General features: G+C 30.9%; 1 protein-coding gene and 1 long non-coding RNA gene across 2 annotated transcripts; one reads left to right on the forward strand and one right to left on the reverse strand.

Moving 5' to 3' along the window:
* Positions 1–2660: 2660 nt before the first annotated feature.
* Positions 2661–3908, forward strand: LOC132943379 (uncharacterized). Its single transcript, XM_061012387.1, has one exon. It carries the CDS (start codon positions 2661–2663, stop codon positions 3906–3908), a length of 1248 nt encoding a protein of 415 aa, XP_060868370.1.
* Positions 3909–4029: 121 nt separating this feature from the next.
* Positions 4030–4414, reverse strand: LOC132934386 (uncharacterized). Its single transcript, XR_009663019.1, has 3 exons — positions 4346–4414; positions 4221–4283; positions 4030–4164 (listed from the first exon to the last, which is right to left on the reverse strand). It is a non-coding gene; the product is annotated as an uncharacterized LOC132934386 (long non-coding RNA).
* Between the last annotated feature and the right edge of the window lie 6783 nt (positions 4415–11197).

Genomic DNA, 11197 nt, shown 5'->3' on the forward strand with positions numbered 1-11197 from the left:
AAAGTTTTTAAACTCGGGATATGACACATCACCAGAGCAATGTTCGTTGTAAACATGCTTTAGGTTTGTCTCGTCTTGTTTAAATAAAACAATAAAATTTGCGTTATCACGTAAAAGTTGTTTAGGTACTTTTGAATAACTCTGAGCCAAATAGAAAACATCTACTAAATTATGGCGGCCTCTGGAAAAGTAAGTCCTTGCAATCTTCTGGTTTTCAGTAATAATATCATCGAAAATAAACACAGAGTTTGGTAAAGCTTTTTCAGGTTCGATAACTTGCTCGTTTTCGTAGAACGTGAATAATTGTATTCCATTAATACCTGATAAAATATCACTCAATAATTTATACTTTGGTTGATCCAATGTTTTTGAATATATGTATACGTTGTGAAATCGTATACCATTTATATGTGTTAATAATGTGAATATTAAATTAGTTTTCCCACAGCCTGAAGGGCCCATGATAAGCGCTCTAATCGTATTAGGTAGAAGCACACCATGTCTTTGTTTTTTATACGAAGTAGGTGGGTCCACGTTTTCAACTGTGAGTTGTATATCTTGTTTAATGAATTTCATTTTTTAAATAAATATCCCTGTAACACTAAGAGCGTAATCAGTACACGATGTCACTCGCTCGAAGAAAGACCAAGAATAAAGGTGCTGGTCTTATAAACACGCTTATAAATAAATTACCATTAGAGCTTCACGTACCTGGTGAGAGTAAATACACGTATATTAACGTGGTAATAGTAATAATAAAAATAATATTTCTTTATAGGTTATCAATATTGTGGACCTGGCACAAATTTGAAAAAACGATTAGCTCGCGGAGATAAAGGGGTAAATCCTTTAGACACTGCGTGTAGAGAACACGATATTGCATACGATCTTAGTAACTCTATCACAGATCGCAACGAGGCCGATTATATATTAGAGCAACGAGCCTGGGATAGGTTCAAGTCTAAAGATTCGAGTTTAAAAGAAAAGGCTGTAGCTTGGGGCGTGACTACCGCCATGAAAGTGAAACGTAAAATCGGGGCTGGATGTGGGTTTAAAGCAGCCATCAGAGCAGCTAAAAACGTAATAAAGAAAAATATCGGTGAAAAAAACCTGATGAAATTAAGTAAAAAGTGTATAACCGTCGCACGAAAAACATTCAAAAATAAAAAGACTAAAGTTCCAAGGGTTATATCAATACCAAAAAAGGGTGGAGTGTTGCCGTTAATCCCGATTTTCGCCGGTTTATCAGCACTAGGAGCACTGAGTGGCGGTGTTGCCAACGTTGTCAAGGTTGCGAATGAATTTAAAAGAAATACGCAATCTCATTTGGGCGGCGGATTATACATCGCGCCGTATAAAGGTAACTCGTATAAAATCGGATCAAGTCTATATCTTGCACCATATAAAAGTGGAGGGGATTTGAAAACGAAAAAAACTAGAAAAACTAAAAAAAATAAAAAAAACTAATAACTACGTTACCCAGAAGAGCGCTGTACGATTTCGAACTTATAAAATTTGCACGTTTGAATAAAATACCTCATTTCATCGGCGTGTTTACTCGAGATAGGTTACCCGTACGTCGTAAACGAGTAGAATCAGCGATTGTTAACTTGGATACGGAAAACGGTACAGGTACTCACTGGGTAGCGTATAGAAAAATCGGAAATCAAGTTGAATATTATGACAGTTTTGGAAATTTACCACCTCCATTAGAAGTACAACGATATTTTCACGGATGTGACATAAATTTCAATTACAGCAGAGAGCAGAAATATAATACTACAAACTGTGGACACTTGTGTTTAAAATTTTTATCATGTATACGATAACGTTAAACGGGAACTCGAGTGAATTGTCATGCGACATTTTTCCACCGCTAGAAGTAGAAAGCACAGCACAAATATGTCTTTTGAGTCTACAGACAAATAATTCGATACCGAACATTGAACCCGGTTGCAATACTATCGGTTTCCGTAATATGATTGGACAAAGAGAGGAAGTTATTATACCCACAGGCTCGTATGAGTTTGAAAATTTAGAGACTGTTATAAAAAAAAATATGCCCGATTATATCGACTGGTTTGAATTAAAAGCAGACAATACCACATTAAAGTGTATAGTCTCGTGTAGTCATGACGTAGACTTATCAGTTGAGAATAGTATAGCGAAGTTATTGGGTTTTAGAAATTATTTATACACTTCTGGTATTAATCATGAATCTGAAAGTACAGTTAAGATAATGAAAATCAATAGTATAAAAGTAGAGTGCAACTTGATTACTGGTTCATTCTGTGATGGAGCACCGAGCCAGATCATACATGAACTTTATCCAACTGTCCCGCCAGGTTATAAAATCATCGAAGTACCTAGACATCTAGTTTTTTATGCTCTCAATACGACTTCAATATCTAGAGTATACATCGTGTTAAAAGATCAGAACGATTGTCTAATAAATCTGCGCGGTGAACCAATTACGATTCGATTACAAATAACGAGTGGAAATGGCATTAAAGTTTAATATAAAAAGATCTACAATCAAAAAACCAGTTAGTTTACCGACTGTCGTGAAGAAGTCAACATCTAGACCGAAAAAAGGCGAGATCAAGCTCACGAAAAATAATTTAAATTTTCTACGTTCGTTGCAAGTATAAAAAATAATTATGGACGACTCGTATTTAGACGTTGGGGTCGATTATGTCGATGAGTGTAAAATAACACAAAAGCATTATCATTCGTTCACTCCATACTCAAACATGTCTTTATCAAATAACGATGAAATTAGGATAAGTGTTTTAAATATGGATGCATACACTCTACCATGCGAAAGCTATATTTATATAGAGGGGAGAGTAAATAAACCGTCCGATGCAGTGGGAGATGTACGTTTTTCAAATAATGGATTGGCATTTTTATTCTCCGAAATGCGCTATGAAATAAACGGAATAGAAATTCAAAAATTAAAAACACCTGGAGTTGCATCTTGCTTGAAAGCATATTGTTCGTATACTCCAAACGATTTGAATACGTTGGAGAACGCTGCTTGGGACTCGGCGATGGATGGTGAAGATAATAAAAACTTTATGAGCAACAATGTATTTACCGGGTGTATCCCTCTAAAACATTTATTCGGATTTTGTGAAGACTATAAAAAAATATTACTTAATTGTAATCAACAGCTGATTTTAAATCGCGCATCTACCGACCTGGATGCGATACACGTTGTTGGCGAGGGCGCAACCGAAGCAGTCTCAAAAAATAGAAAAATTACAATTGAACTTACTAGGGTGGTGTGGAAAATGCCTATTATCAGAGTTAGTGATAAAGAAAAATTAAGGTTGATAAAAGTGGTAGATTCGTGTAAAACACTATCATGTGCGTTCAGAACCTGGGATCTCTGCGAATATCCTATTCTCCCTAGAAATACCTCACATTCGTGGACGGTAAAGTCCAGCAACTTGTTAGAAAAACCGAGGTTTGTGTTATTCGGATTACAAACAGATCGAAAAAAAAATATTGAAATAGACGCTGGACGCTTTGATCACTGTCAACTAAAAAATCTTAAGGTTCACTTAAATTCTGAAGTGTATCCATATGAAGACTTTCGTGCTGATTTTAAAAATAATACAACTAGTATACTGTATAAGGCCTATGCAGACTTTCAAAAATCATATTATGAGAAAGAGTATAGTGAACCTTTATTGTCAAAACATATTTTTCAAAACTATTCACCAATCATCGTTGTTGATTTATCGTGTCAAAACGACAATGTGAAGTCGTCAACCGTAGACCTACGTATTGAATTTGAAACTGATACCGTTATTCCGGAAAAAACTACAGCGTATTGCTTAATATTACATGACCAGATTATAAATTATAGCCCGTTTAGTGGCGAAGTTAGAAAATTGTAAAAATGTATATAATTTTTTTTTTTTCCTCTTATGTAAAATATTGTAACCTTATGCTAAATATATATATATATATTGTAACCTTATCATTATTAATAAATAAAAAAACTTGTTTTTAAATATCACGCTTGTTTTTATTTTACACAATAAGAAAAATAATAATACAGAAAAATTAATTATATTGTGGTCCAAATGGCCCATCGTTTTCCGAACGTCCTTCCTGAATGTTTTCGAGGTGGCTCTCTTGTGCTGGATTTCCCTGTAATTTTTTTTTTAATTAAAATATGTTATGTCGGATTTAAAAATGATTATTACCTGCGGATATGAACTGAAGTACGATTGTGGTGAAAAAGCTATGGAACACTCGTCATTGTATCCCTGTAAATAAAAAATATTTTATTAACATAACATAATATAAGCTAAAGGAAAATTGCTAGTACCTCATATTTTTTTATTTTCTCCATCCATTTTTGAACGATCGAATCAGTTGCATATAATTTTAGTTGATTTGTGAAAATGTAGTCGTTCTCGCCAATAACATGTATTGAAAGATAATTATTATCGATGTTCCTCACATGAGTTCTCATATCAGTCTTAGAATTTTCTAACGCTACGTTTGATTTTAAGAATGAAGCGATTAGATCAATTTGATGTATTACAATCGGTTTAATTATAATAGATTTTCTATTGATAATCTCAAAAATGGTGTATTCTAAATCTTGTAAGGTCAAAAGATCCGTTCGATTTAACAGAACACGACATCCGTCTTGAATTTTTGATTCTAAAACAAGTGTGTTCTCCGAGTGATATGTCATACTAGACATTGAAATTACGTCGTTATCCAAAAATAAATTTCGTTTGTATTTTTCTGGACGATCGAGTATGAATGATAGAATGTTCCCCATAAGTCTGAATATACTTTGTAGAAAATCGATAGGAATATTTACATACCGCGAAGATGTTATAATATGAATCACGGTTTTGAATTCATCGGTAGGATCTATCCCAATGTTTAAAAATTTACGAGCTGTGAAGTCGATGGTTAGATTACTGCAATCGATGAGCTTGGGTGGTGGTGACGGTGGAGTATATTTAAAAGTTTTCTTGTAAATATCTGCCATATTTTCGATTGGACCAGCCATTTTAATTTTAAACACTGAAAAATAATTATGATTTAAACGTTGAATACGAGACGAGCACACGGGCGGAGTAGACACTCGGAGCGATGTAGACACTTGGAATGATGAAGAGCGACTGATTTTATGAAGTGTAACTGTGTTCTTAGACGATTATATTAAATATTAATTGGTGGGGGGACATCGAATAGTCCCTACAGAGTTATCGTGGTAATGCATGCAGCTACAGGTCTGTTAACGCTGATGATGTTTACAAAGGAATGTGCCTTTATGTGTGTGTGTGTGTATTATATTTCTGTATGCTATGCAGGAAGCTACATGTTCGTTAAAGTTGTTTACGTTTACAAACGGTAAACATTTTTGTAATAATTCTCGAATGCCATGCGTGCGAAAACATTTAAAGATTATGCTAACGTCAATGTGATAACTGATAACATAGATATGATAACGCGGTGGCGGGCTCGCGGCGGCCCTTTGTAAGGTGTAGCGTTGGTGGTGTTGGTGGTGGTGGTGGTGGGGGGAAATTATAGAATGTTTATTGTTAGAAATATCAGTGGAATATTATATGTAAACTATATTATAATATATGTATGTATGTGTGTTTGTACGTAAGTGCGTATGTAGGTATTTATAGATGTGATAACTGAAAACATAGGTATGATAACGCGGTGGCGGGCTCGCGCGCGTTCGCGGCGGCCCTTTGTAAGGTATAGTGGCTGTGGTGGTGGGGGAAATTATACATCTCGTACGTATGTGAACGATTGTCGTAAACACCAGTTAAATGAGATAGAATATACCTTGTAATCATAAGCGAGTAAGTTGCGCAGTGGTGTGATTGTCGTATGGGAAGCGACCTGTTCGAGTTCGAATCCCGGTTCGGCAAAAAAATTTTTAAATTATTTTCCGCGGCTAATTGATAGGGAAGAGTGGCGGGGGGAATATCGTATAAGTGCGTGATTGATGGTGGGGGGTATATGAAGAGCGGGGTAGCAGGGGGGAATGTCGTGTACGTATGTGATATGGGTTGAGCAGAGGTGTATAGATGTATATGGGTTGAGCAACGGGTTTCGCGGGTTGAGCCATCAGGTATAGGGTTGAGCCAGCAGGTTGAGGTTCCAGAAATCTCTTTTTTATCCTACTACTATAGAGCACGGATTTACATGCATTAAAAACCAACCAAATATGCGCTAAAAAATCCTAAATATGCATAAATATATGCACTAAAATATTAAAATATGCACAGAAAATAAAAATATGCATAATAAAATTAGCAAAAAAATTATCAAACCCTATTATAAAGTTTTATCTACTTTTTTTTTTTGTAAGTAGTTTAAATCTATAAGAAAAAAATAGGAATCAATTTATATCAACAATGTATCCAACAACAAATTTAAAATCTTTATCTTATTATGTATTTTATAACCCCGATTATTGATCTAAGGTCATATTTGGGAAAACCGTTTATACTTACAAGTATACCTATTAATTTATTTTGATATTAATCGAAACTATAAAAATGTGATATTTTTTTCTTATATTATAATACTATATATTTTAAAAATAACTAAAACAAACATCGAAATATGCACTAAAAGAAGAAATATGCTATTAAAATTGTAAAATGAGCCCTTAAAATGTCAAAATATGCATAAATATGCGCTAAAAGTTTCATTTTTTAAATCGTCATGTCATGAAACAAATGTTGTGCTCACTTAGTAAAAATGCTTGGATTTTCTTCAACTGTAATTTTTCTGATAGGAAAGTGAATCTAGTTCCAATTCCTAGTAATTTTCAAAAACGACGTGAAAAACAAAAGAAAAATTAAAGATAAACGGGAATTTGTACGCAAAATCTGTTTTCGAGAAAAACGATTTTGGATTTTGGTGCAACTCTAAAACAAATGACCGTAGGTACATGCAATTTTGACTGAATGTTTATATTAGCGTTTTCTATGCACGAAAATAATTTTACTCTTTTCGAGCTGTTTACGGACATTGTCAGTTTTCAATTTGTTTTAGTTTTTTTTTCTATAAATAACAATAAAATTTTATTTGTTAGTTAAAAAAGCTTGAAAATTTAATAGAAGGCTCTTAGGTTATTGTTTCAAAGGCAGATGAAAAAAATAAAAATCCATAAAGTTCAAATATTGACAAAATACGTAAAAATGATGAAAATTTGCAAATTATTTTTAGTTAGAAATTCATAAAAAATTTTCATTTAAAATCTCAAATTTTAAAATGTAATGCAAGATTCCTCATAAGTTTATCTACCTTTATCAAAAAAAAAAAAATGTTTACAAGAAAGTCAAATTAAATTTTTTTGAGCGTTTGAAATTCATATTTTTACAATATTTGATATTCACTCGATTCCTCATGTAACGATTTTCTTATTTTGTTGTAAATAAAAAACGAATGACTGCAGAAACTTAAAAATTTCACTAAATGTTAATATAAACATATTAGCATTTTCTATACACGATAAAATTTTGAAAATAATTTGATTCTTTTTGAGCTGTTTATGTCAGTTTTAAATTTTTTTTAGTTTTTTTTTCTATAAATATCAATAAAATTTTATTTGTTGGGTAAAAAAGCGTGAAAATTTAATGCAAGGCTCCTGATATATTGTTACAAGAGCAGATGAAAAATATTAAAAATACATATAGGCAAAATTAATTTTATACGCGTTTAAAGTTCGAATTTTGACAAATTTATAATTTAATAATTATTTTGTATAGTTAAAAATTTATAAAATGTTCAACTTTTATGGTTAAGGATTGAAAATTTAAAACAAGGATCCACGTAAATAGGTTATATATAAATTACTTTATTCACAATAATATCATCAAATGTACTTGGTAACATCATAGGCTGATTGACCGTTTTAGTTCAGAATCGTTTTTCTTATACTATGATACTATATCATTGAATTCAAATTTAACACCATCCATTACAGTTACCCACTCGTAACCTACTGTACAGCAGAGCGACATCCACTTACCCACCTTTTTTTTTTTAATTTTTAATTTTTTTAATTTTTATGTCTACGTAATCACTTCAGAACAGTAAAAATCCTCAGATTTTTCTATTGCTCTAAAACGAAGCTATGTCAGCTACAAATTAGATTTATATATTTTGCTTTTTTTATATATTTATGCTTTTTTGTGCATTTTTGGTAAATTTTTTCAAAATGTATTCCAAATAAACGTATTAATAAATGTTAATTTTTATTTCAAAACTTGTAAAAGTTTTAATTGTCTAATGCAACTCCGATGATATAGGTAAAAAATATCATTGTATAACTTATTTAATTTAATTTAATAAAATTATTTAATTTCTTTTTTATAAATTATCTTATATAGAATACATTTAATTTCCAGATTAATATTTGTGGAAGAAGGAAAACTCGAAGAAGCAGGCTTCTATATACATTTATTATAATACCTTTTTTAAAATATAATGATTTAATGAACTAATAAATAATTTTAATACTTTTTTTGTAATAAATATTTTTTTAAAACCAATTTTTAATGCTTTTTTTAAGCTTTTTGGGAAGATTTAGACAGCTTTTTTGCTTTTTTTTTAATGTTTTTCTTTAGTTTTTTATTGCTTTAAAATCCGTTATAACCCATAAACCACTTTCAACGTCGATTTATATCTATAGAAAAATTTAAAAAAAATAAAATTGAAACTGTAGGTTGTAAACCAAAACAATAAGAAACTTAAAAAATTAAAACGATAAAAAACATAGTATAACTTTTTAATAAAAACTATACACAATATACATGTGTAATGATTGAAACTATGTGATAAAAATATTAATAATGCTACATTAAATGAATCACCCGGTATTGTATAAGTTCTAATATAATTAATGGTTTGCGCGTAAAATAAAAGTATATTTTGTTTAGAACGTAATTATATGATTGCCGTAAAAACATTATTAGATAATCCGTAACATTTACAAAAGTCACGCTTAGGTACCTACGTTTTTCAAAATTTGTGATTTTTTGCGCATGTTGCCTTTGAAAGTCAGAAAATATTATTAATTATGAGGTCGTCGGTTGGTGAGATCTTAAGACGATGTCAGCGCACTATTTGTTTTCTCTCTCTGACTCACGCGCAACATAGACAAAACGCATTTGCGCAAAATCGTTTTTTGAAAACGATTTAAACATAATGTAAATGTACAACATTTTTTTGTTCATTTTTAAAGTCGAATACAAAGTCAGATAACAATGAAATGTAAAATCGATATGTCATTCCCTCTAAAATATTATTCTCTATATTTTTTGTAGTGGGTGGTTTTACTCTGAAATTACTTAAAAACATAGAAAAAACGATTCTGCGCAATGCGTTTTGTCTGTGTTGCGCGCGCGGGTCAAAGAGAGAAAACATAAATAGTGCGCTGACATCCTCTTAAGCGACCCGTATCTATATAGTAGATATCAACATTCTACAGACTTCGCGGTAAATCCGTGGTTCCTGTGCGTGCATTATTACAAATACTAATAATTAATAATATAATATATGAGCCAATAATCTTATATTATAGGCATGATTGAGGAATAGCTTTTGAAATTTTGGAATGAAAAAAAAAAATACTAATAATAACTAGTAAGTTTTTTTTCTAACAAGTTAGATTTGACTATTTTACACATTAAATTCAACTAGTTAAGTCACAAAGTTAACATGAATAGATAGTGTAGTAAACCCAAAAGCCATTATACTATTTTAAATAAAATAAGTAAAATAATAAATTATACATAGTAATACTATGATAGTATAATTTATGAGTAGAAACGTAGGTATTAATATAATCCTAAATAACAGGAAACATAGAGCAAAGGCCAAAGGTGAAAACAACAAGTTGTTTTACCGAGTCACAAAATAGTGCAATTTATTCAACAATATTAGGGATGTATTAATACCCACAGATATAATACGATATTAAACAATATCACGTAGAATAAATTATACATTTTGTATAATTTATAATGGGTAATGTAGGTAGTAATATGCAATGTAAAATAGGCCTAGATAACAGGAAGCGTGGATCAGAGGTGAAAACAACAAGTTGTTTTACCTACTCCCGTCATAATGCAATTTGACATTACTAGGGAAGTAATATTAGAATAAAGATATCACGCCACCAATACGTCATTGTTAGAACCCGCATAAATACGGGTAGAGCACCTACTATTACTTAGAAGATAGTCAGCCCTCGTCGTAGGTCTATCAAGCTTATGTAATGATATCCATATATCATACACAATGAATATTTTTTATAGTCAATTAATATGACATATTATTGTAATTATTATTCACTTATGTATAATTTACTAATGTATAAGGTTTAAGTACAAAATGTCATGATATAATCATTGTACATATCAAATTACTATTGACATTCTAAATAATCTATAATCACAGTAAACATACTTTGTTTCACAATAACAATTAGTATAATAAAAATAAAAAAAGGTGGATAAGTGGATGTCGCTCTGCTGTACAGTAGGTTACAAGTGGGTCACTGTAATGGATAGTGTTAAATTTGAATTCAATGATATAATATCATTGTATAAGAAAAACGATTCTGAGCGAAAACGGTCAGTCAGCCTATGATATTACCAAGTATATTTGATGATATTATTGTGAATAAAGTAATTTATAAATAACCTATTTACGTGGAGCCTTGTTTTCAATTTTCAATCCTTAGCTATAAAAGTTGAACATTTTATAAATTTTTAATTACAAAATAATTATTAAATTATAAATTTGATAAATTCTGTCCAAATTTGATCTTTAAATGCTTATAAAAAAAACTGTGCCTATGTATTTTCAATATTTTTCAACTGCTATTGTAAAAATATATCAGGAGTCTTGTATTAAATTTTTACACTTTTTGGCCCAACAGATAAAACTTTATTGATATTTATAGAAAAAAAAACTAAAAAAATTGAAAACTGAAAATGCCCGTAAACAGCTCAAAAAGTGTCAAAATATTTTCAAAATTGTATGGTGTATAGGAAATGCTAATATAAACATTCAGTGAAATTTTCATGTATCTACAGTTATTCGTTTTTGAATTACAAGAAAATAAGGAAATCGGTACATGAGAAATCGAGTGAATATCTAATGTTGAAAAAATATGAATTTA

Source organism: Metopolophium dirhodum, chromosome 1 (assembly GCF_019925205.1).
Source record: "Metopolophium dirhodum isolate CAU chromosome 1, ASM1992520v1, whole genome shotgun sequence".
NCBI lineage: Eukaryota > Metazoa > Arthropoda > Insecta > Hemiptera > Aphididae > Metopolophium > Metopolophium dirhodum.